Source organism: Corapipo altera, unplaced genomic scaffold (assembly GCF_003945725.1).
Source record: "Corapipo altera isolate COAL_440 unplaced genomic scaffold, ASM394572v1 67, whole genome shotgun sequence".
NCBI lineage: Eukaryota > Metazoa > Chordata > Aves > Passeriformes > Pipridae > Corapipo > Corapipo altera.
In genome coordinates this window covers 6,197,560-6,221,017 of record NW_020884906.1, presented here as the reverse complement: position 1 = coordinate 6,221,017, position 23,458 = coordinate 6,197,560, and the positions used below count along the sequence as shown (strand labels likewise).

Here is a 23,458-nt window from a genome sequence, read left to right as displayed (position 1 = left end):
ACTGTGACCCCCTGTTGCCAAAGCTCAGCAGCTCCCCCGGCTCCCCCTTCTCGTTGGCCCAAGGGAGCAGAATTCATTTCAGATTCCCCAGAATCACAGAATGTCCTGAGTGGGAAGGGACCCATAGGAATCATCGAGGTCCAACTCCTTGCAAGTTGAATAAACTGATTTAAAAAGAAAGAAACCTCTGGCCCCAACAGCCTTACAGCATCACTAAGGGCTTTTGCCTTCCTAAAGTTAAATAAATAAATAAATAAATAAACAAACAAACAAATAAATAAAAGAAGGATATGAACTCAGAGAAATCCAAGGCAGAGGCTGGAGGAGCAGGGACCCCTCACCTGCTTGAGATCAGATGTGTTTGGGGCTCCTAGCAGGGGGGCTCTGCTTGTAAGGATTTTTAATACTGGGACATTTTTCTTTAAGTTTATAGACTTGAATCACTCACATATTTCTTTCATGCAATATAAAGTTGCTTAAATTAGTTTCCTGCTCACCAGAATTAGTATTTTCGGTAAACTTTGCTGAAAACCAGTTCTTCACACTGTTCTTGTTCTGGATCTGCCTCCTTGAGCTCTGACAGTTCCCAACACAGGTCTAAGAGCAAAAAGCTGCCCTGGCTATATATTAAGCACAACATAATTTTTCTGTAAGAAAAGTCAGTATATTTATGGTTTGCTTTATAAAAGTTACTATAATACAATGGTACATAGTATTCAATTCACAAAAATATGAACAAATATATACAGCATGACACATCCACAACAAAAACACTTTCTTCAAAACAAGATACATACTGGTGACAGATTCTATATGCACAAAACATCCCTAAAGTCATAAATTTGCTTAACGAAAGAAAAAGCAGAAATCCTAAATCTTCAAAGCAGAGTTGTTGCTTTTTTTTTTAAGGAACTTAAAAAAAAAAAAAGTTGTTTTTTTTTTCCATTTATTGCAAATCATTTGACCTGCCTACTTTTAAAGGAGGCCTCTTGATTTCCACGCTGGGAATTAAAACAACCAGAAAACTGCAAGGATTGGGAGCTGGGTGTTCTTCCACTTTTAAAACTGCCCCGTTGTTTTAGAGTGTCCGTCTCGATGTGTTTCTTTTCACTTGGACAAATCCTACAGTGGCAATTAAGGAGGAAACTCATAAAAACAAAACAAATATTAAACTGAAAAAATCCAGTTGCAAACCTGCTTAAATACATTTTAGGGTGTCTATTAGACTGTACACATTTCCTCGCTTGAAATAAATAGATTTTGCACATTAGGTTTCAGACTGAGGGGTCAGGGGAAAGAAGAAGCCTTGACTTGGCAATTTTTTGACTTCAGTTTCTTAATGCTTCTAATTCCATCTATTTATTTGACAAAAAACCCTCATATTTATACAGAATTTACATTATACAAAGCTTGACACAAGCTGTAAATGCCACCAGCTCCTTTGCTATACTCAGTCCTTCTTCCTCCCCATCTCGACATGATTTAGAGCTGGAATCTGTTTTAAAAAGAACTCCAAATTACAATAGTCACTTTTAATAAACTATTTACATGCTCTTGAAGTACAAAGAAATCAGCAAAAAAATTTCAACATGTTTCTACAAGAAACAGTGTTTGAAGAGAAGATTCTTGAGTTTGCCTATGTACAGAGGATGCATTTTTTTCATACTTCAAAATCCTTTTTTTTCCTTAAATTTTTATTTTATACAGAAATGCACTGAAATGATCCCTGAAAAAGGTCACAAAAACCGGAACTGAAACTACTGTATAATTTGTTGGAGTTTAAAAATGTTGGTTTTCTTTTTTTCCTTGTAGAAATAAGCTGCTCTATACAATATAAATAACTGCAAGATGAGCCCCTTCCCCTCCTGGATCCCCGAGAGTCACAGACCAACTTTGGGACCAACCTGGGACTGCAGATGGGTGTGAACTGCACGGATCAACTGAGGTGTTGGGCAGCACTTCCTATGGATGTCACCATGGAGGGACCTGCACTCTGAACTCACACCAGCTTCCTGTCGGGAAACTAAAGGTTTAAGCTCTCCTTCCAAAATTTTGCATTGTTCTCCCGGGTGATTTCTCCCAGTGAGGTGGAATTTTGCAGGGAGCACAGTCGATGTCTCTCTCTCTCATTATTGTCTCAGGCTTCAATTTAAGTGACAATAAATTGGGGACAGGCTTTTCAGTGAACAAAACCATTTCAGTCTCTCTGAAAGCAGCATGTGCTGGTGAGGTTTCCCTTTAGTCCTTGTCTGTGTTTCCATGGGGTGCCGGGGTGCCCGTGCTGAGCGCGGGAGAACAACGCTGGGGGTGACCCAGGCTGTGCATGCACCACACACCTCCTGCCCTCCTCTCATCTCACCCCTTGCTAAGTACAAGCCAAAGGACCTGGAGGGATTAGAGCCATCTCCACGGGTGCCTTCCCAAACCACATCTGTGGCTGCAGGGCTCCCCTGGCCCAAGGAGACCCCGCAGGGACAGGGTAGCCACAGGCACCCGCAGCGCTCATGGAAATCACTGCACTGGACTTGCAGTCCTCACCATAAAATGATCTGTTCTGGGGTTGGGGCAGCTTCCCAGTCTGAGACAAATATCCCAGGTAGGACTTTGCAAGCCAAGATTTACAGGGAAGAAAAGAGAAGCCTCGGGTTTGGCTTTGAGACCAGACCAACATGATTTTTCAGAAGTGCTATGGATCCAACAGCTCTGTTTCTTCCTGGGGAACTACTGAGACCTCAGCTCTCACAAAACCTTACATTATTTGTCCAGGATCCTAAAAAGGGATGGATTACAGGCAGTTTCAGAAGTACCCAAGTGATTTAGGTGCTCATGGACTTTGGCACCCAAATCCCTTTGGTACTCCTAAAAATGCAGCGAAAGGTCCCGAAGGTGACTGTGACCTTCCTCCCCGCCTTCCTCACCAAAGATTAAGGCAAACTGCAGGGGCTAATCCCATCCAGAGCACACAGATATGCTGGGAAACACAGAACTGCCATCAGGTTCTTGGGGCTGGGCCATTTGGGGTGTCCTCACCCCCACAAATCCACTGTTACTGCACTGGTTCGATGGACCAGAGAGGGAGAAGGCCAAGGCCGTGGGCAAAAATGCCACACACAGGAGCTTCAGTTCTGAGACACAGGAAAATTCTGTGCATTTCCAAAGCTTTGAAAGTCAAAGGCCAAGCTGTAGAGATGCCAACTGGAGCTTCAACACAATAAGATGAACCTTCTTAAAAAAAACCCAAAACTAAACTAAACTGAGCAGCTGGTTTAACTCCCAAATGCCATCACTGCAGTTACAACCAACAGTCAGTGACAGAAACTAGTTGTGCTTCACAATTTTAGGTTCTGGGTCACCAATACCCAATTGTTGGAGAGATTTATAAAGAAGGGGGGGAAACAACAAAACCAAACCAAAAGCAGAGATGAGACTATGGACTGTCAGCAACAATCTGCTCACCCTCAGACAGAAATACAGGAGGTATTAAGGCAGTTTGGAGCAGTCTGTGTGTTCCTGCCCTTTCAGGCCTTTTATCTGAAGAAGAAATTCAGATGCAGAGGTCTAACCTACATTAAAGCTCCACTCAGCAGTGCAGGCCTGGCAATTCCATGGAACAGCTGAAAAAACTTCCAGGAACCTCTTTTGCAAGGTTGTAACCTCAGCTCACGGAGGTTTGAAAGGCTACAAGAAAACAGCTGTGTAATTGGTTCTGTGGGGAGAAGATGTTTAGTTATGCAGATAATCTTCCCATTTCATAATGACATTGCAACTTCCCCTTATAAGCCAATTAAAAAGGGTTTAGTACAGCTAATCTCTACTTTTAAAGCAGGAGAAATTCAATGCAAGTTGGAAAACTGATCCTGTCTATGCCTGAACGGTCACATAACATTTCCAGATCACATCCAAAGAACTACTTCTTTGGTGTTTTGCCCCATTTTTAAATGGAACCCCTTGAAGAACTGCAACACAGCACATCCACAAGGACGAAATATACCGAGAAATCATTTCAAGACATGCCTTCCAAATTTGGAGAAGTATTCATCATTTCCATGCTGTAGATGGGGGGGGGACAGGATTGTTCTCAGGGACACTTTTACCACGATCTTACTGGAGGGATGGGACCATCCCCAGGCCAAGTTACTGAGTAACAGAGGGAGGAGAGCGGCACAGCACAGCTTGCTCCTATCACAGGAGGATCTCCCACATTCAAGGACAGAGCAAATACTCCACTTAAACACTGGAAAGGGCAGGGAAATGCAGATGAAAGGGAGAAAAGTGAACACGAGACACACATCAGCCTGTTTCCCATCTATGGCAAGAAAATCCCGTTCCAAACGTGGGCCAAAGTCTTTGCTTACAAGCAGGGCAGAATTTCTACAGCTGAGTTCTCCCCTTAATCTCAGCCTCTTCTGCATGCAAGACAAACCCATTTCCAAGGAATGGGCATCCCCAAAGGCCACACGCTGTGCCACGATGCTACAGCTACACGACTGACTCCAGCTCTCACTGTGATTGCAGCATCCAAGCATTTCTCACGCAGGGGTGCAGAGGTTTGGATCCCCCATAGACCAGCATGGCATAGAAAATGAAAGACGAGACCAAGGCTGTGAGTTGAGGTCTGTGCTGACCCGACTCTGCCTCGGGGGGTCTGGCTGAGGGGACTTGTTCAGGCTCATCCCTAACAAAAAGGCAGGACAGTTCACCTCTAGTCTCATTGTGGACATATCTACACACACACACCCCCAAGCACACTCACACGCTCATTCACACACCCTCAAGCCTCTGGCTTGCTCTGTAACATCAACCTTACATTTATTTACAGCTTACTCTGAGAAATCTGTGCAATTTCAGCCAATCAAGCTCCCAACAAACCCTATATGGCATTTTCAGTCTCTGCTTCACATTTAAACGTTGAATGTCTTTTTCAACCAACAAAACTGATGAGAAAAAGGTAGCAGCATTTATGAAAAGATGAAGGTTTATAACAACAATTAAAAAAAAAAAAAAGGTACCATTATCCCATTACGGAGCATTACTGCAGGGACTGAACAGAGAAGCTAGTGTTTGGATAGACCATGCCACAAAATGGTTATCACCTTTTTGTGTGCGTGTTGGATCTGAAAAGGAAAGAGCACCTGAAACGTGAACAGTCCTCGTAAGCGTGTGCGCTTTTTGCTTTCGCTCGTGATCCGGCAGAAGTGCGAAACTTGCTTGGTTTTCTTCTTCTCTTTTTCCTCTTTTTTTTTTTTTTTTTAAGTATTTTTTTAATCCTTTTAAATTTTTTTTTCTTCCTTTTTTTTTCTTTGTTTGTTTTTTTTTTTTTTTCCTCTTTTTTTGGCAAAGTGCAACCACACCTGGTTACCACAGTTTTGACATGGCCGAAGGTGCAAGTGTGACGAGAAACCTTGAGATCAGTTCAGGGTTCCCCTGCAGTTCTCAGAGCCACAGAGACATGGGATTTTTACATCCTCAATTGGAAACTTGTAGTCGTAGGTAATTTCCTCGTTCACATTGATGTGCTGCTTGGAGTAGATGACGATCTTCTTTTGGGACTCCACTGTGATCACTTTAGCATAACAATTTGGCTGCAAGGGTGACAGAAGAGGCAATGATTTAGGTTCCCAGACTCCACACAATTACCCCAAGATAAAATAAAACAAGACAGTCCTTCCCCTTGACAGCCTCAGCCATGCTCCCAGAGCCTGGACCCAGGGGAAGCCTGGAGAGGGAGGCATGGAGCCAGACAACAGAGCAGCCCTCCTTGTGCTGCTCCAAAATATCCACATTCCGGTCATTTGTGGAGCAAAGGAGCCTGGATGATGCTCCACCAAATTTGTCACAGGTTAAGAGCAGCTCAGTGCTTAACAATTTGGCCAGGCAGCCAAGTCTGAGGGCAGATTGCAGCACGAAGCTGCAGATTCTCTGCCTGCTAAGGCAGGGAATACTTTTCCCAAGTGGACACTATAAGGAGACTGTTCCCACAGAATAACAGTGCTACAACCTGGTATGTTTTAAGGAAATATTTGTTAGAGATGCTTCCTCAGTGTCCAGCAGGGACAGGAAGACTCCCAGTGCTCTGCCTTCTCGTGTGTCATTCCTCAGGTCTCTCCAATCTCTTTAAACTTCTTTAGACCCTGCTCTGACCTGCTGCAGCTCATTAACATTTAATCATAACCCTGTAACCCCCTGTCACTTCTGAACAGCCCAAGGACTGCCCGGGTTCCTCAGTGTGCCGGAGCACAGCCCCACACAGGAGCACAACACTCACATTGCAGCTGTGATTGATGAACCGGGCGAAGTTTCCGCATTTCGTGGCGTCGATGATGGTGTCGTGATCCACCCTGAACATGTAACTGCTGCCAATGCCCTCGTCCTCGTAGCGCTTCTCACGCATGTCAGCAATGACCTGCAGGAAACCCCACGGGCAGGGTCAGGACACGCCACACGAGTGCCCTGTGAGCAGCGACCTGCACAGCCTGAGCTGTGCTTGTGCCAGGCAACAGGCATTTAATATGATCACAGTCACCCCAAGGGAACACAGGCCTAACTGAAAACACAGCTCAGGGTGGGCTTCTTAAGAAGGATTCTCCTGACTGCTTAGTTTTTAGGGGTTGTTGAAAGTCCCATCCTCGTATCTCCAAACCATACATCAACCTCTGGGCAGCCCATGGAGCTGACACCTTACAGCAGAACTCCAACCCCCACTGGAATACACTTCTTCCAGGGCTGGCTTTTGCTCACATTTCACCCACAGTCCAGCTTACCTGCCTGATGTTCTGACCCACGTATTCGATCACCATCTCATCAGCTGCAATGGGCTCCATAGCAAAAAGGCCCCAGTCGTGAATGTGGCTCTTACAGAATTTTAGTTTTTTCTTCCGGAACTGCATGAAGAAAACACCCCAAAAACCCAACCCTGAATTAGCCAGAGCACAAGAAGGGAAAGGATGTCCCTGGGTCCAAAATCTGCAGCCTGGGGTGACCTACCTTGAGCTGGTTGAACTTGAGCAGGTCACTGTCACAGCTACCAGTGAAGGAGGAGAGGAGCCTGCGTTGCTCTGATCGCCTCTCGGAACCAGCCCGGGTGGAAGCATGAGGTTGGGCAGGGATGCTCATACCCTGAGAGGACAAATGGGTGATCAAAGCTGACCCAATACCCTGCAGGCTCCCTGTCAGCAACGCCTTGTGCTACAACACATCACCACAGAACATGTGACATCAAACACTAACACCTCCCGTGCAGCTCCTGGGTGATCAGCTTGACACAGGCGTAGCAACAGCTTCCCCTCCCTCCTTGCCAAAAGGCAGGAAGCACCCACTTGATAAAACCAAATCCCATTCACACCTGGCACTGAGCAGAGGATTCCTCACCTGTGTGTCAGCTGGAGGCTCCTCCGCGAAAGCTCGGCTATTGTTGAGGTATTTAAGTTTGTCCTTCTTATCAATTTTGTAATAGCCTTCACTTCGTGCACAGCCCGTCACGTGCTCCCGCATCCCATCGTCCCGCTTCTTTTTCTTGGGGGTAGAAAAGCTAGTAGGTGGGAAGAAGTTAAGGAGGAAAACAGCCAGAGGTGGACACCAGACTAAACTTGCCACAGTTACATGGGGCTAACGCTGGGAGCTTGGACAATTAGGAAAGGTTTGGGGGGGGTGCAAAAAATAACAATACTACTGAAAAAAACCCAAAAACCAACAAAACAAAACCGGAGCCCACATGCCCACAGGAAAACCAAGCACCGCCTTTCCTTCTTAGTCACATGCCTTAGGAAACTAAAGCAAAGAAACAATGAAAAATTTAATTTTTAAAGGTTAAGCTGTCAAGAGAAACCTGTTTGAGAAAGGATTTCCCCACAGCACCCACCATGTACCCAGGCAGCAGCTGGATGTACCATTTGCTCTGGTTTGAGTGACTCGCTTCTGTTTTACCTCCAGGAACTCCCTGCAGCCAATCCAAGCTCTGAGGACACCACATGGACCTCGCAGCAGTGACATTCCCCTCTGAGCAGGGCCAGGAGCAGCACAGAGGGGTAAGAGATGCTCCTCATGCCAAAGGGCTTGGAGAGAGCTTGGTAAATCAGCCCCTTCAGACCCTGATGGGAAGGGGAAAACCCTTGGCACATGTTTCAAACCTTCAGGTTTGAAGGCACCTTCAGAGCTTTGGCTTCTGGAAGGACTATGGAGCAAAACTACTTCCAGCTCATCCCAAAAACACAGCCATAAAGCCTACGATGACTGAAATCGACCCAAAAATGCTCCCTCTAAGGGAAAACATATCCTTAACAGCAGAAAATTGAAGCAGAGGGATCATAAAAAGGAAGGGGTGACGGCCTCAAAACCAGAGTGCTGAGTGTGAGTTTGCTGCAAAGCAGGTGAACCTGCAGGAACTTTCACACCTATCACACAGTGTGGCACAGGATGAACCAGCAACTGGCTGCAGGTGATTTTTAAAAGGTTCAAAAAGTGACTATGATTTTGCTGTTACAATAATCTTTATCAACAGGGAAACAGATTTAAAGTATTTTCACTGTGGGTTTTGTTAGTTATCCCTGACTATTTTAAGCAGTTTGGGTTTTTTTGGTTTTGTTTTCCTGTCTTGCAGGGAGCGAGGGACAAGAAATTTGAACTCCACACAATCTCTAGCAACACATGGGGTGGTGTGTTTGTCTTCTTCAACACATAAATCCTTCCTAAAAACAGTACTGGAGAGTTCTGAGGTTTTTAGGACAGCCTTTTGGGCTCTGCTCTGGAGATCACTCCTGGTGGCTGCACACACAGAGAGTCTTGTTCTGACACAGCCTGTGTGTCCCAAAAATGCTCCCGAAGGTTCAAAGCTACAGTCCATGCTGATGATTGCCAGACCAGGGGCAGGGAGGGAGGGGATGGAGCCAGACCTTCCCCATCAGCACCAGCTGGTGCAACATGTGCTCCTCTGCACATGTGCAATGTGCTCCTCTGCAGCACCAGCAGCACATTCCCCATCCATCCTGGACACGTCTGTCCCTAATGAGCCACTTAGAAATCAGTGATTTTATCAGTATTTCAAACCCAATGCAAGTTAAAGCTGCTAGAACCACTCTTAACTCAGCATTGTGGGCACAGATGGTGGAGATTATTTTTACAACAAGTTTTAGCCCCAAGTGAAAGCTCTGTACGTACAGACCAGAAATTCCACAGCCAAGCTGGAAAAAAAGTCTGGTTATGTGCAGACAGAAGCTTCTCCAACTAGGAAGGAAACCTCCCCAGCAGAGGTGCCTACAGACTGTCCCTGCAGTCCCAGCCTGAATGTGCAGCAAGAACAGCCACTTCTGCAGTATTTTTGTATTGCAGCTTCACAGAATAAACAGCCCAAAATCCCCTCTGCTATTCTCGTAAGCAACTGCTTCTCCCACCAACAAACTTAGTCCTTTGCACCTGAAGTCCTACCCAGTGACCATCTCGTGCATCTCACACGTGCTGTGTAATGCTGAGAAAGGATATAAGGATGGAATACCCACAGGGTGTCATTGAGCCAGTCCATGCCATTGTCCTGCTGCAACAGGCGGTCATATGTGATACACATGAATTTGATATCTTCCTCGTCTATGCCCCCGTTCCAAATGTCATACAAAATGGTCATCTCCTCAAACTCGGAGCGCGGCCTGAACTGAGGCCGGGGTGGGGAATACTCTGGGGAAGGGATCACTGGGAGGTCCTCAGATGTTTTCTTCTGCCTTCGCCACTGTCTTTTAGGTTTAGCTTCTTCTTCCTTGAAGTCTTCATTCCACTGGTTCTCCAGTTCCTTAAATGGTAGTTTCTCCGCAACTGTCTCAGCTGCTATTTTCTCATGGAAACCGTCATTCCTGAAGTCCAGGGTGACGGCTTCAGGGTCTTTCAGTCCATAGTAAGCATCAGGATGTCCACTCAAGAGCTCTTTGCCCACAGGACCTTCCACCAAGGCCACTGGCACGGGAGGAGGTTCTATGGGTTTGCCTGAGTACACATCCAAGGAGAGGACAGAGGGTGGTGACCGCCTTGGCCGACCCGGCCTCCTTTTGGGAAGAACAGAAGGTGGTGGTGGGGGAGGAAGAATAGAAGCCCCAGGGGGTGCTTCTGGTGAGAGCAAACCAGATTTTACTTCTGCCTTGCATTCCTCAATGGGCATTCTTCCATCTCCATGCATGCATGGCAGGGCTGCTACAGGTATTGGCTCATCAGGTGGCAAACCCATGTCCATGTGGAAATCTGCTTGGGGGGGGCTGGCGAAGGGGATAGGAGAAGGAACACTGTTCATGCTGATCGTAAGGGAAGCACCAAGAGGCTCTTTAAAGGGTTTTTCATCCAGCTCATCCTCTGACTGTTTCTTGCCAGACAGAAGGCAAGGAATGGTAGCACCAGCCTCTGGGAAAGTGGGTGTGAAATTGAAATCTCTCCCAGGAGTCCGAGGAATGCCACTGTTAATGCCAGGAGATTGGGATGGGTAGGAAAAGGGGCTCCCTGGGACTTGAGGGGAACTGAGGGTCAAGCTGCTTCCTGTAAGGGGAGCATCACTTCCTGGCGTGGCTGGAACAGTGTCCGTGCTCTGCGACTTTGCAAGAGGGTGTGAAGACTTGGCCAAAATGTCCCGCCCAGGAGTCCTCGGAATCTCCTCTTCCACAGACGTTTTGGTCACCATTAATTGTTCAGGGAACTTTTCTGGAGGGACTAAAGATTCCTCCTTACCGGGAGTCGATGGCAAGGGAAGCATGGAGGATGGCACCTTGTGGGCTGTAAGCAAAAGAGTGTCAGTCTCCGAGTGGATCATCACCTCCCGTCCTGGCGTGCGGGGCAGCCGCTCGTCCTCCTCCGCTGCCGAGGGCAGCTTTGGTTTAGCACGAGCTTCTGAGCTGCTGTCGTCAGATTTGCCAAAGAAGCTGCTTTTGTTGGGCAGAGGTTCTCCAAAGACTCCCACTGGAGTGGAGATACAGAGCGTCGCCTCCTCATCTTGAGATTCAGGCTTTGGACCTTCCTGGACCTCTGGCTCCAGCATGGAAGTGGGTTCAGACTCTTCCTCTGAAAGGGGAGAAAAGAGAGGAAAATCAAGAGCTTTGCCTCCACTTGTCAGTAAAGGCATGTTTAAGACGCCACGGTTAGAGAACAGCTCAATTCCACTGGGAGGCTTAAAAACGCCAATGCTTTACATTTTGGAGGCACGGAGTGTGGAGTAATTAGACACTACCACAGGCATTCCTAATGGACCATAAAAAACCCGCACTATTAATTTGAGGATTAGCTACAACACAGACCAGAACGAAGGTTTTCTGCTTTCAAAATCCCCGACAACCTTTTGTACAGACATAAAAAGATTCAGTGGATTGTGGGGCGAGGACTTTGGAGGAGAGCTCCTGGAGCCTCGAGCTATCAGCTTGTCTGATGTGGGAAGGTAAACTCATTGCAAGGCCAAGGAGCACCCTCAGCTCTCCAAGGAGGGAGTGGTGAAGGGAGGAGCAGAACACTCTTGAACAACACATGAAGGAAACGGGAAGCCCTTTTAATGAATGAGGAGACACTCAGATGGTATCAATGAGGCAATTTATATGCTGCTCTCCCTGCAGCAGCCTCATTTGTCTGGAGTTTATTTACCCACTTAGGGCCAGGTCCAAAAGGAATCAACGGTGAATCTTGTTAGGCAGCTCAAAATAACATTTTCAAGTGGGAGAGGAAAAGGAGGTGAAAATGCCTGGAGAACTGGAAGGGAAGAATTCCTCATTTGTGCTGAATGAACTAGAGAGTGGCTGGAGAAGAGTCTGAGCCCTTCTCAAAAGGGTCTGGGCTGCTCAAGAAAAATGTGGCAGTTTGAGCTTGTTCCCACAGCTTACCTGGAAAGCTCATTCCACATGTGAAGGTGCCAAGTGCAGGTATTCCCAAATTTATGTCCTTTCTGCACACTGACCTGTTCTAGAAAGGGTTAGTGCAAAACCAGACCCATATAGCTTCCCAGTCACAAACTTTGATACTAAACCAAAAAAAAAAAGCCAGTAGTGACACAGTAAGCACAGACTCCTGTTCTGTTTTAGCAGCCATGGCTTTTCTATCTTGAGCTTCAGCCACCACCCAATCCATCACCCTTGGACGATGACAACTGTTCGGTTCCTGTAGGACACTGAACTGGCTCAGGATAAGATTCTGGATACAGTAACCACAGTATTTTTAGTAGCAGATGGCTTGTGTAAAGCTCCTTACTAGGAAGGAAAGTTCAGCACAGACCTTTTTCCCTGTACAGATAATCCCAGCCTAGAGCCAAGAGGAAGGAAGAGAACATAGGAAATACAAACCCATGCATATCGGATACTGTGAGAAAATGTACTTGGAAATGTGGTGAACCGTGCCAGGGCACATGGAAAGGCATACCTGGCTTACAGATGGGAGAGAGAGCAAGTTTTGTCTCCTGGTCTCTTTCCATAACCAAGTGTTTCAGAGTTTCAGCAGCAAGAGATGCCCCTGTGATTTGGCCACATTCACTTTCCCCTGCCTTGATTTCTTCATGGCCTTCATCTTTCACTGCCAAAGCTGGCTCGGCGAGTCCCAACCCCGTTGCATCCATGTAGTCATCCACAGGATACAGCTCCAAAATAGTCTCCCTCTCGTCATCAGGAATCTCATGACCAGCAGGTTCATGCTCTGTCTCAGCAACCATGGCTTCTCTGTCTTGATCTTCAGCCACCTCTTCCTCCTCTTCCTCCTCCTCCTCATCTTCATCGTCATCATCATCCTCATCATCATCATCTGAGTCTGAACTTGACTCGAATTCAGAGGAGTCCTCACTTTCATCAGATGATTCAACTTCAGCCTTGGAAGACGAGGGACTTGCTACATCTGCAAGAACAAATAACCATTAATTCCGCTTTCTGGCCTAAATCAGGGGCAGATATCCCTTCCACACTGTAAGGGCGTGGAAACAGCAACAACAGCAGCATGTGGGTTTGAAGGAGTGGCCTCTCAATTTATTTATTTTTGCAGAGATATATAAATCCTGTCTTTGGATGCTTACAGCAATGACCATACAGCAGGCAGTTCCACGAGCAGTGCTGCCTGGCACCTTGCCCACGTGGATTGTACCTTCTACTAAGATTTTCTGCTGCCTTTACAAACAGATTTAAAAAGTAGAAATTACCACCTTCCAGAGCAGGAACTGATTGGTAGGACAGAAAGTTATTAGTGGCCAAATTATCCCTGTTTGAAATCCCTTCTCCTCCCAGCCACTCATGTTTTATAACACAAGCACACACTCAGCTGACTCTGAGACCTCTGCCCTCCTGCCAGGCTGGGCTAAGATCACTCAGGGGCTGGAGAGCTACTGCAAAGGGACCCACAGACTGAGGGATCACCTAAGTCTTGCAGGTAACAATTAAAAATACCTGTTACATCTTGTATAAAATTGCTGTCAGTGAAAGAAGGTGCACAAGTAACAGAATCAGCTCACAAGTGCAGAAGGGAGATTCCAGCTGACCCTGCTGCTTCTACTGGAACTGCTTACCCTCCTCGGAGTCCTGCTCCTCCTCTTTGTCACTTGTGTCTATGCCTGTCTCCTCCTCCTCATCTTCATCCTCGTCATCGTCATCTTCATCCTCATCATCTTCATCATCCTCCTCCTCCTCTTCCTCCTTTGCAAGAAAGCATTGCCAAAAATGAACAGTGCCTGACCCTGTGACCTGACTGTCACTGTAGTAGCCACCAGTGGATCCCAAGGAGGCTGATCAGAGAACCTGAAGAGGGAATGACCTTTACAGAGGCTCTCTGAGGACAGACCCCAACAGCAGCACTCATCTCCTAGAGAAGGGAACTTCGCCATCTGGCATTACCAGGCCCCCTTTTAATGACAGACAGCATGGAAAGTGCAGTCACAAACCAACACACCTTGCCAGGTGCTGCTTTCACCAAGCCTCCCTCTTCTTCCTGCTCCTCTTCCTTCTCCGAGGAGGACTCTTCCTCCTTCCCTGATGTCTCATCTCCCTCTTCTCCCTCACTGTCGAGCTCCAACGGCCTTGCTGGTCGCCGCCTCAGCCCCACTGCTTCTCCATCCTTCTTTGACAGGTCAGATGTGGTATCGGAAGCATCCCTGTCCCTCTCTGACTCTGAAGAGCAAAAACAGGATGGAAACTGCCATCAAATACCTCGCAAGGGAGGGAAAGAGTTAACTACACAAAAATTTTTTCTCTGGGAAGATGGAAGTGACAAGTCCCCAGCCTTACAGGAACATGCTAATGTCACAGTGCAGGGGTGCAGAGTGCTGATGGCAAAATGTGGGTGGCCAAAGCTGACACACTCCAGGCAGAACAGCCAGGAGACATGGCACGACTGAGATCAGGACAGGTAACCTGAATTTAATGCCTTTTTATTTTAAGTGTTTTACAAAACCCTCCCTCTATACTCTGGCTTCAAAACTAGTTGTTAGTCTGAATCAATTTTAACTTGAATCCATGCTTTTAGGTAAAACAAAGGGTATTCAAAGTTTTATCTTCTCTCTACTCTTCCCTGGTTGTAGGAAATAGTGTTAAGATATTTTCAAATAGATTTTTCTGGTAAAAAACTTTGTTTTCTTTTAAAATCAAATGCAGAGAAAACTGTTACATGCCCCAAGCAGTCCATGAACCCACCTGAGCTCCCTCTGCTGGGGCCCAGCAGAGATAAAATAGGTTACAAGTTATTCTTAAAACGTGGATCTTAAATTTCCCGCCAGTGAATTTAAGGTAACTGAACCCAGAGGAGCCATCTCCCAGCTCTCAGAGCTTTGTGAGGAGCAGGGCTTGGCTCAGATCCCTGATTCTGTGTTTAACTGTAAGCAAGGACACTGCTGTGAAGTTTAAAGGGATTCAGCTTGTGTGTGGTTTGCATCTGCTCTTGTGTTTCACACAAATGTGCTTTGCAAACCTTCATCTTCATCATCCACAGAAGTAGAAGGCCGGATTCTCTTCTGATCTCCTGCTGAGGCAGCTTCAGGTGGCTCCTTTCTTTTCACCTGAACAAAGGACACAATTAGCATTTCTGAAAGTTTAGAAACAGCAGAAATCAACTTCTTAAGCAAATTACCACTTCTTTGCTTTGCCATGGTCACTTACACTCAGAAACCAAGGGCCACTTCCCAGCTCTTGATCCCTTTATTTGCTTGCAAACAGAATTTCATTGTGAATGAAATTCTACCCCTTCAATTTGCATCAAAACACTCTGGGTACCAGCATGGGGCATGTCATCACCAGGTACTTTGAGGATGACAGAGAAAACTCTTGACAAATCCATGTGTCTGAGATGCAGCAGAACAGAAAGAGAGCCTAAGCCTAAGGCATCTTAAAGTACATCAAAGCAAGTTTTATGCTAAATAAAGACTGCAGAATTTCTCATTCCAAATCTTTACTAGCACCTTCTGTGCATTCAAAATCCTAATTTCAGGGCTTCCCTCTATCCTCTCCCACCCCACACATTTTTTTTAAGATACTTTGAATTTTTACGCAAATGCTCTTTAAAATAGGTGACTCTATGCTGGTGAGTCTCAGTCTGCAAACTCACAGGAGACAGAGTTTAACCAGCTTCAGGTGAGACTCAGCTGCCAAACTGCCACACATTCCAAACAAAACAGTAACTGTGTAAAGCACTACAAGCATAAGTGTATTTTTACAACCATGTTGAAATACTGTGCCCTAAACACAGGCAAATGTCCCATTTCCCTTGTAGAGCAGGGAAACCCTCTACAGACAATTCACACAGGTGGAAGATGAAAAGTAAGGCTGGGACAGAGGGTCCTTGCTCTGGTACTGGGGGGTAACAGTGATGCCAGAAGCAACCCCGTGAGTGAACACAGAGCAGAGTGAACAGCCTGAGGGTTGTGGGGCACAAACCCAGCCAGGCCCGTCCTCCTAAGGCTCCTCTGGGGAATGTCAGCATAAGGATGCCAGTTTTCTGTTTTCACCTTGAAGGATGGCAGCCGGATGGCCCCTCGTAGCCCAATGCCCAGGCCAATTGCCTCATATCCCAGGCCTTCTCCTTTGTTCCAGTTCTCCAAAAGACAGGATGCAATTCGATCCTTTGGCTTTGGTTTTTCCTCCACTTCTCCTCCAGACTTCACTGGAGTGAGAGACGCCTGCAACAGAGAAAGCACACTTGAGAGGGGAAGTTTTCTGGGAAGGACACAAACCCTGGAAACCATTTAGACAGTCAAAGTTTGGGAAATATCACTGCCCTGCCCAGGCATCCATTTCTTTGAGGGCATCTGAAGATGCCCCACATGGCCACATGCACTTGAAAGCAAATAGAGCTGCACACACACCTCTTACAAGTAACTCGAGTGTTCTTTAGGCAAGTCAGCCAGTGTGTTATCTACCTCCTTTGATAACCCACATAGCTGAAAGCAACTCCAGACCTTCCAGTGGGGAAGACTCTCCTTCTTTTGAGTGTAAGGCAAAATATAGTGTGTCAAAAATCACACACACCCCTGTGTTTCCTTAGCAACCACAGCCCAAGTCCACAAAACCTGTCAGAAGACTCCAGTGCTGGGAACAGGAAAATCAAAATATTCGGGTGAAACAAAATTTGGTCACTGGACATACAGCCTCAACAAATCCCGTTTCACCAGAGCTGAGGTGTGAAGGAAGAGCAGGAATTCAGACCCCTGCAGCTGTGGAGAGGTGGCCAAGCTAGGAGAGCATCACACGTGGTGGCACATCACATTCTGCCACCTCTTCCTGAGTGAAGGGCACTGGAGGTAACACTCATTTGCATCAGCCCATGGCACACCACCATCTAACAAGCTGGTTTTTCTTACACACTAACAGAGCTCGTGTGCTGGAGTGGGCTGTAATCACTGAGGAGGCAGCCTAAGCTCAGCTCTCCCACTAATAAGGGATAAGACTAATGGGAATACCAAGCAGAGAATCCAAGTGGCAGCACTCCGTGGCCAGGGATGACTGGTTATTCCTGGCACTCTGCTTAATGCATTTTACTCAGGCTCTCAAACCCAAACTCATCACTAGATTTGGGAACAGGGAAAAGGTTTCCCCTATCTTCGGTAGTAGCCAAGGCCCATGGAATGTGCTGCCTTCCCTAGCAACGTGCTCCTTCACAGCCTGCTCCCTGTACATTTTCCATTCTGTCTGACATGGGACACCAGCGTTATCCTTGAGCCTTCCCACCTTTTACCTATGGCACGATACCTCCTGGCAGTCAATCAGCTGCCTGAATTGATTCCTTTGATAGAATATAACAGCCAAAATCAGTGTGATGGCAAAGCACGTGGGGACCTGACCTCCAGCTGCCAAGAAGGAGCCCAGCTGGCTCATCCTCACACAATAGAGAGGGACAGTTTAAGCTGAACAATCGTATTTAATTTTCTTATGGCTGAGAAGGAATCCTATCCCACTCCAATGCCAGGGGTGCCCAGTCCTAGAGAAAGGAGGCTCTGAAACCTGTGAGGTTTTTCTCCACACAACAGTAACATGTGGCCTGGCAGAAGCCTTTTCAGGCAGCGCCCTGGGGCAGAAATGGTTCTGGCATCTCTGTTCCTGGACAGAAAGCACACGTGGTTTTCCATGCAGCAGTTTCCTATTTTCAATCACACTGCTCACATCCAACATAACCTGTGGCAAGGACTGTGGTGAGTTGCTGTGGTACAGCCAGCTTCCCTTCCCAAAGTGGGTTACAAATTCCAGGTGAGGGAGGAACATGCCAAATCCAGCCATAGCTTGAGGTGTAAAAGAGCCTGAAGATCTGCCTTGACTTGCTTCTACTTCTTCAGTGCAGATGTCTGGTTTAAAACAATTTCTTGAGTTGTTGCTTTTGCAACTATGTACTGGATCTGTTTCCTTCATCGCCCTGGAAACTCGGGGGCCTCCTCCAAAACTGTCAGCACACGCTCGCTGGCAGGGGGAAAAGCTCTGAGCATTAGTCAGGAGAGTGATGGTGTTTCTTGCTGCATGTCACACCAGCCAGCTCTGAGCCAGAGCAAATTACACTGTCATAAAACAGCTGTTAAGTAACAGCATTACCAACCTTCCAGAAAGCCAAGCAGCTCTCCCAGGCACCAGAGTTAACATGCAACTGGTTTACAAAAGCAGGTGGGGAAGATACTGCTCTGAAAACTGACATCTGAGACACAAGATCTATCTGCAGGCTGTGGCTTGGTTTGTTGCTACTTTTTCAATAATTCACTGTAATGGTGATTTTGAGGCTTGCATGAACCTTTCTGCAGTGTTACTTTTTTTTTTGGTAGTGACAAATTTACCACACATTAGATCACAGAGCAGTTTCCTGGCTGAGGTACACTTCAAATTGGGTGAGAAAGGATCAGATGATTCATGCAAAGCTGTTTTCTTAACTAATCCCTGGAACTCCTCACGTATTTGGCCAACGCTCAGCTTTTGAGTTAATTGCTGCTGTGAACATGCACTGAGGAGGTGGGAGAACTGGAAATACCCACAGATCTCATCACACAAAGTGGGGAACACAAAACAGCGACTTGGTGCTTTCAAACACTCCTCTCGCAACTGACTTTAGTTTTTTGGAGCTAAACTTGGTTCTGATGGCAAAGCAGTATGAAATACCTGCATATACAGAGTGACACCATGGAAATAAGCCAGGTTCAATATCCAGGTGCTAAGCTGTCCCCAGGCAGGTGCCTGTAGTGACTGAGCACCTTCCAGATACCTGCAGGCTGAGTCTGGTGTTGCTGCCTACCCCAGTACACAGACCAGCCCCACGGGCATGCATGGAGCCAGGTGAGGGACTGGGACACGTGTGTCTCCCATTTAATTTCAGCAGCCTCCAGCAATGGGGTTTCTCACAGCAAAGCTACTCCGTGGCTTTATTTTTTTCTTCTGTTTTAGTTACCATAACAACTTAGGGTTGTGGGTTCTTTTAAAGTCAGTTCCAGGCCCCTGGTGATGCATGCCCTGGCCACAAGCACCAAGAACAGTTTAGGATCCAGCAGAGAGCGTGGGAAAGCCTACCTTTGCCAGACGTTCCTTCTTGTCCCACCAGTCATCAAATGCCCGAAACGCCACGACTTCAACCATCTTGCGGTTCAGGTCCCTTTTCATGATAGCCTTTAGTTCCTTCACTATGACCAGGAGGACTCCATCCACAGTGGCTTTGTGGGGATCTTCCTTCTTCGGCTCATACCCCGGTGGTGGAACCGAGGGGTCAAACTTGGGCAGTGGGGGCCACTGCTGCCCACGGCCGAGAGCAGCTCCCATGGAGAAAGGGCGGTAGGGAGGGAGGTTCACAAACTGCATCCGGCCCGTCATGAAAGGGGGATACTGGTACGTGTTCTGTGCCTGCATCATGCGGCTCAGCATCTGAGTTTGCATCTGGAAGGACATGGGCATCCCACCCCACTGGTTGCCCAAGACACTTATCATATCCACCTGCATGACAGGGAACATGCCGGGATGGAAGGGAGGGAGTGGAGGCAAGATGTGCGGCGGGGGGACCCCGGGAGGGGCCGGGAGCGGCGGCGGGGGGACGGTGACGGCGGGGTGGGTGGGGGGAGGTGGCGGAGGCAGCGGTGGAGGCATCGGGAAGCCTGGTTGGGGAGGAGGCGGAGGAGGAAGAGGAGGGAATCCCGGTGGGGGCAGAGGGGGGATCGACGGGGCCATCACGGCCGTGTTGCTGACGGAGGAGTTCACCACAATGGTTTTGGCACATTCCGCGCTGGTGATGGGCGCTGGGTTGGTCTCGTCGTCGGAGATCTCCATGTCCTCCCCTGAGGAATGCTGACCCTGCGACAAAAGAGAGAGTAAAGGTGACCAGCACATTCCTTTTACGTTCAACACCACAGGGCGGGAATGCTTCAAACAAAAGCTAAGTTTAACACACAGTTTAATTGGGAATAGGGGAAAGTGAGCCAGCGATGCTCTGAAAAGACAGGCCCCCGAGCAGCTGGTGCCTATTGAAGCTTTTCTCTTCCATGTCAGACCTCAGGAATCAGTGAGGTAAAAGCTTTCTAAAAGAGTATCAGTACAAACTGAACAAAACCTTCAGCTTCTATGGAACAGGAGGAATTGCTCCCATGCTCAGCAAAATACACACAATTCAAATGTCTCTCACTGCAAGACACATTCTCTCTCATTTGCATCTAATACTGACAGGTACATTACACCGTGAGTTTTTATTCCTTAGTCTCTCCATACACAAAGAATTACCCTGTTTTTAAATTAAAATCCCGGCTCATTTGCTGCCAACTCTTAACCTCTAATTGAGAGAAGACAACACTTCCACATGGCTGCTGCTATAAATGTTGTCTTGAGTAGACCACAGCAATTCACGTGGGAAAAAAAGAGCCACAAATCTTGTTAAATTGCTTTTAAACATCAAAGTGATAAATGCTGGGATTCAAAGACATAGAATATGTCATGTTTTGGGGCAAAAGGATTACTTTCCTAGCCATAAGAAATACAGAGGTATAGAAAATGCTAAAACTATGTCCCACCTCCTTTGCCAAAGGGATGGAAACTGGACTGAAACAGAGGGTCCCTGCTTGCTCTGAAGTCTCAAAGCTGCCTGACTAGGTCTTGTAAAACAGAAAAGCCTCAGGAACCCAACAGCACATGGTCACACCTGCACACTGTGTCCTACAGGCACTTCAGTCCTCAAGGTGTCTCCAGCACCAAGAATCCACATGCATAACTGTCACATCCCTCAGGTACTGTTAAAACAAACCCCAGTAAGAAATACAGCAACCCAACACTGCTGGAAGACATATCCACACACTGACAGTTTATCTAGGAAGCAGGAATGGGGCTGATCTCTCACTAGAGTGATGACAGCAGACAGGACAGGGTCCCAGTAACCTTCTCCAAAAATATTTCTCACATTGCTGATCTCAGTAAAGACCATCTTCATGTCACCAGAGCCCTCCTGCCTGCTCTGGGAGCTGCAGGTTCCAGCCTAGCCAAGCCAGGAAAAGAACACCATCAAGTGGTCTGGTAGTGCCTCTCCCTGTCACAATCCTGGCAAGAGTTTTGGAACCTGATGGCTGCTTTCAGCCAAATTTGACTGTAGATCCCAGAAATATTTATTATTTTCTCCATGTTTTGTGCCAGTAGGTACCTCTTCTGCTTGCTCTCCCACCAGTCACCCCACTCTGAAAGGAAAGAGCAGTGTCAGACACTGGAAGTTCTGGGGAGAGCTGCTGGGGAAGAAGCCTTTATAGAATCATGGAATATGCTGAGCTGGAAGAGGACCCACAAGGATCATTGAGTCTAACTCTGAGCCCTGCACAGGACACCCCAAGGGTCACAGCACAAGCCTGAGAGCGTTGTCCAAACGCTTCTTGAAGTCTGTCAGGCTTTGTTGGCAGTTCTCTCCCTGAAGCAGCTGTGATTTGATTTTTAACCTGTAAATCTTGCACTGGGGTACAGGAACAAATGCAAGAACACCTGAGTTGACTCTGCTATGAACTGCCACTGGGTGAAGCTGAGCAACCACAACTATCCAAATCACACCAAACACTTCATGTTTTATCAAAGGTCATCTCTGCTACAGCAGCCACCACCAGAGAGCAGGCTGAGCACGGCGCTCGCAGCAGCAGCTGTGCAAATCCTCCGTCCTGGCACCTCCCCTCGCCTGCCTTCCCCGCATTCCGCTGCTGCAGCACCCGGAGCCTCATGGAATGCATGGGGCATCCCCAAAAAGCCCCTCGCAGTTTTAGTGGTCTGAAAATGCCCAGCAAGGACACTCATTCACCTGGCAAGCCCCGAGCGAGTGCTCTGCTAATGGTGGCAGAGAGGGGACTCTCCTGTAGTCACAGAGTCACTTCAGTGCATCTTTAGGTGCAGGGAGGACTCCAAGGGCTGTTTTGAAAACCCTGAAATGAACAGCTGAAAAACGAAGTAGAAATAATAATCCATTGCACTTCAGTCTTTCCAAAGCCCAATTGTATCATTCCCTCGAGGTGTCCACATCTGGCTAACACTCCCCAGTGGGTGTCACACCCTGCATCTTCGCCCCAGCTGCTCTATTGCAGTCACGTCCCACGCCGAGAATGCCAGGGAATGAAAGGACATTCTGCAGTTTCAACTGCTGCAGCTCCAGTGAAAGGAGCAAAGGAAGAGCAAAGATGACTGTGGCAGGTGTAAACAAGTTTCCTGTGAAACAGACCCCGTTTTTCAGTAAGTGAACACAAAAGGCCCTGTTAAAAGCACTGGCTCCAGCTGCAAAAGCTGGATGATGCTAAAGGTCAGCATTGAACAGAAAGCCAGGAGTGTTCAGGCTACCAAAGACAGACCAAATCAGCTTCAAATTCACATTCATCTCATCTGATGGGGTATGGAGAAAAGTCACCTCATGAAGCCTCAGGGGAACACCAGGTAGTGCCAGGCCACAAATTCTCCCCAGTCTCTCGTGTAGGACCCTGCACCCTCCCAGAGCCACCCAACACCAGTGTGAGTCACAGCTCAGGACTGGTCTCTGGTGAGCACACAGTACCAGACCCAAAGGACCTGCCCAAGACAACATATCATCCCTTCCTGGGGCACCACCAGCCCCGAGCCCATCCCAGCCAGTCCTGCCACAGGAGACCCCTCGTGCTCACCCAGAGCCCACTCCCAGCCACACCAGCCTTTACCCACTCTCAGTACCAATGAATCCTGCCTGATAAACGAGATTGGTTTTCCCTCTTGAAGGAAATACCACACGGAAAAAGCCAATCCTGAAACTGCAGAGAGGTGGCAGGACTAGCAGGATTCCATGCTGTAGGGCACAGAGCTTCCTTCATTCATACAGGCATTTATTTTTACTTAAGCTGAAATGAGATCTGCTAAAGCAAAAACCAGCACGTTTGGAAAATTTAAAAGTTTTTTTTTAAATTCTTCTGGTGCTCAGATGGGTGTGCAGGAAGCAACACCAGATTCCCTGTTTCCTACAGGGCTGGGCTGACAACTCACCTGCACTTGCACAGTTCACAGTCTGTGCTCCAGTTTTATCCCAAGCAAGATGGAAAGGGAAAGGGAAAGAGATTAAGTGACAGGGAGAAAAAGATCAGAAAAGGCACAGGAGGGTGGAGGGAAGAATCACAAGGTTAGGAAAGAGGTCAAACCAAAAGAAGATCATCTACAAGGAAGGCTTTAAAGAAAGTTAAGAGAAATTAATATTTAAAGAGGATGAGTGGTTACAGGAAAGTCATATCTAAGGGGGGAAAACATAGGCACCAAGTGAAAGAGATCAAGGTAAAGACAGAAAACCAAGGGGAGACATAGAAATATCTTCTGTTCTATGAGTTTCTTTTCATTCACCTGTCTGAACCTGGATTTACTATGGTTACGACTGAATATCTCTCAGGGTATTCAGTAGCTCAAAAGTAGCTATGCTGTCCTCTCAAAGAAACCCCTTCTAGCTGGCCTCCCTCTTTGCTCTCACAAGCAGAAAAAAGTGAGCTGATAGATGACACATGTAGTGCCATGAGGATGTCATGGTCATCACTGTCAAAAAATCTGTGTCAGTCAGTCCTGCAGTTCACCCG

At 47.3% G+C, this 23,458-nt stretch overlaps 1 protein-coding gene across 1 annotated transcript in view; it reads right to left on the bottom strand.

Annotated features, from left to right (window-relative positions):
- Positions 1 to 663: 663 nt before the first annotated feature.
- Positions 664 to 23,458, bottom strand: part of SETD1B (SET domain containing 1B, histone lysine methyltransferase) — a gene marked incomplete at its 5' end in the record, with an annotated part of 49,434 nt that continues 26,639 nt past the window's right edge. Inside the window, 12 exons of the mRNA XM_027652319.1 lie at positions 664 to 5,582; positions 6,266 to 6,403; positions 6,762 to 6,881; positions 6,985 to 7,116; positions 7,369 to 7,535; positions 9,475 to 11,025; positions 12,364 to 12,828; positions 13,490 to 13,616; positions 13,870 to 14,087; positions 14,884 to 14,971; positions 15,917 to 16,087; positions 18,948 to 19,718. Of these exons, the coding sequence (XP_027508120.1) occupies positions 5,409 to 5,582; positions 6,266 to 6,403; positions 6,762 to 6,881; positions 6,985 to 7,116; positions 7,369 to 7,535; positions 9,475 to 11,025; positions 12,364 to 12,828; positions 13,490 to 13,616; positions 13,870 to 14,087; positions 14,884 to 14,971; positions 15,917 to 16,087; positions 18,948 to 19,718 (4,122 nt within the window). The remainder of the gene's footprint in view (positions 5,583 to 6,265; positions 6,404 to 6,761; positions 6,882 to 6,984; positions 7,117 to 7,368; positions 7,536 to 9,474; positions 11,026 to 12,363; positions 12,829 to 13,489; positions 13,617 to 13,869; positions 14,088 to 14,883; positions 14,972 to 15,916; positions 16,088 to 18,947; positions 19,719 to 23,458) is intronic.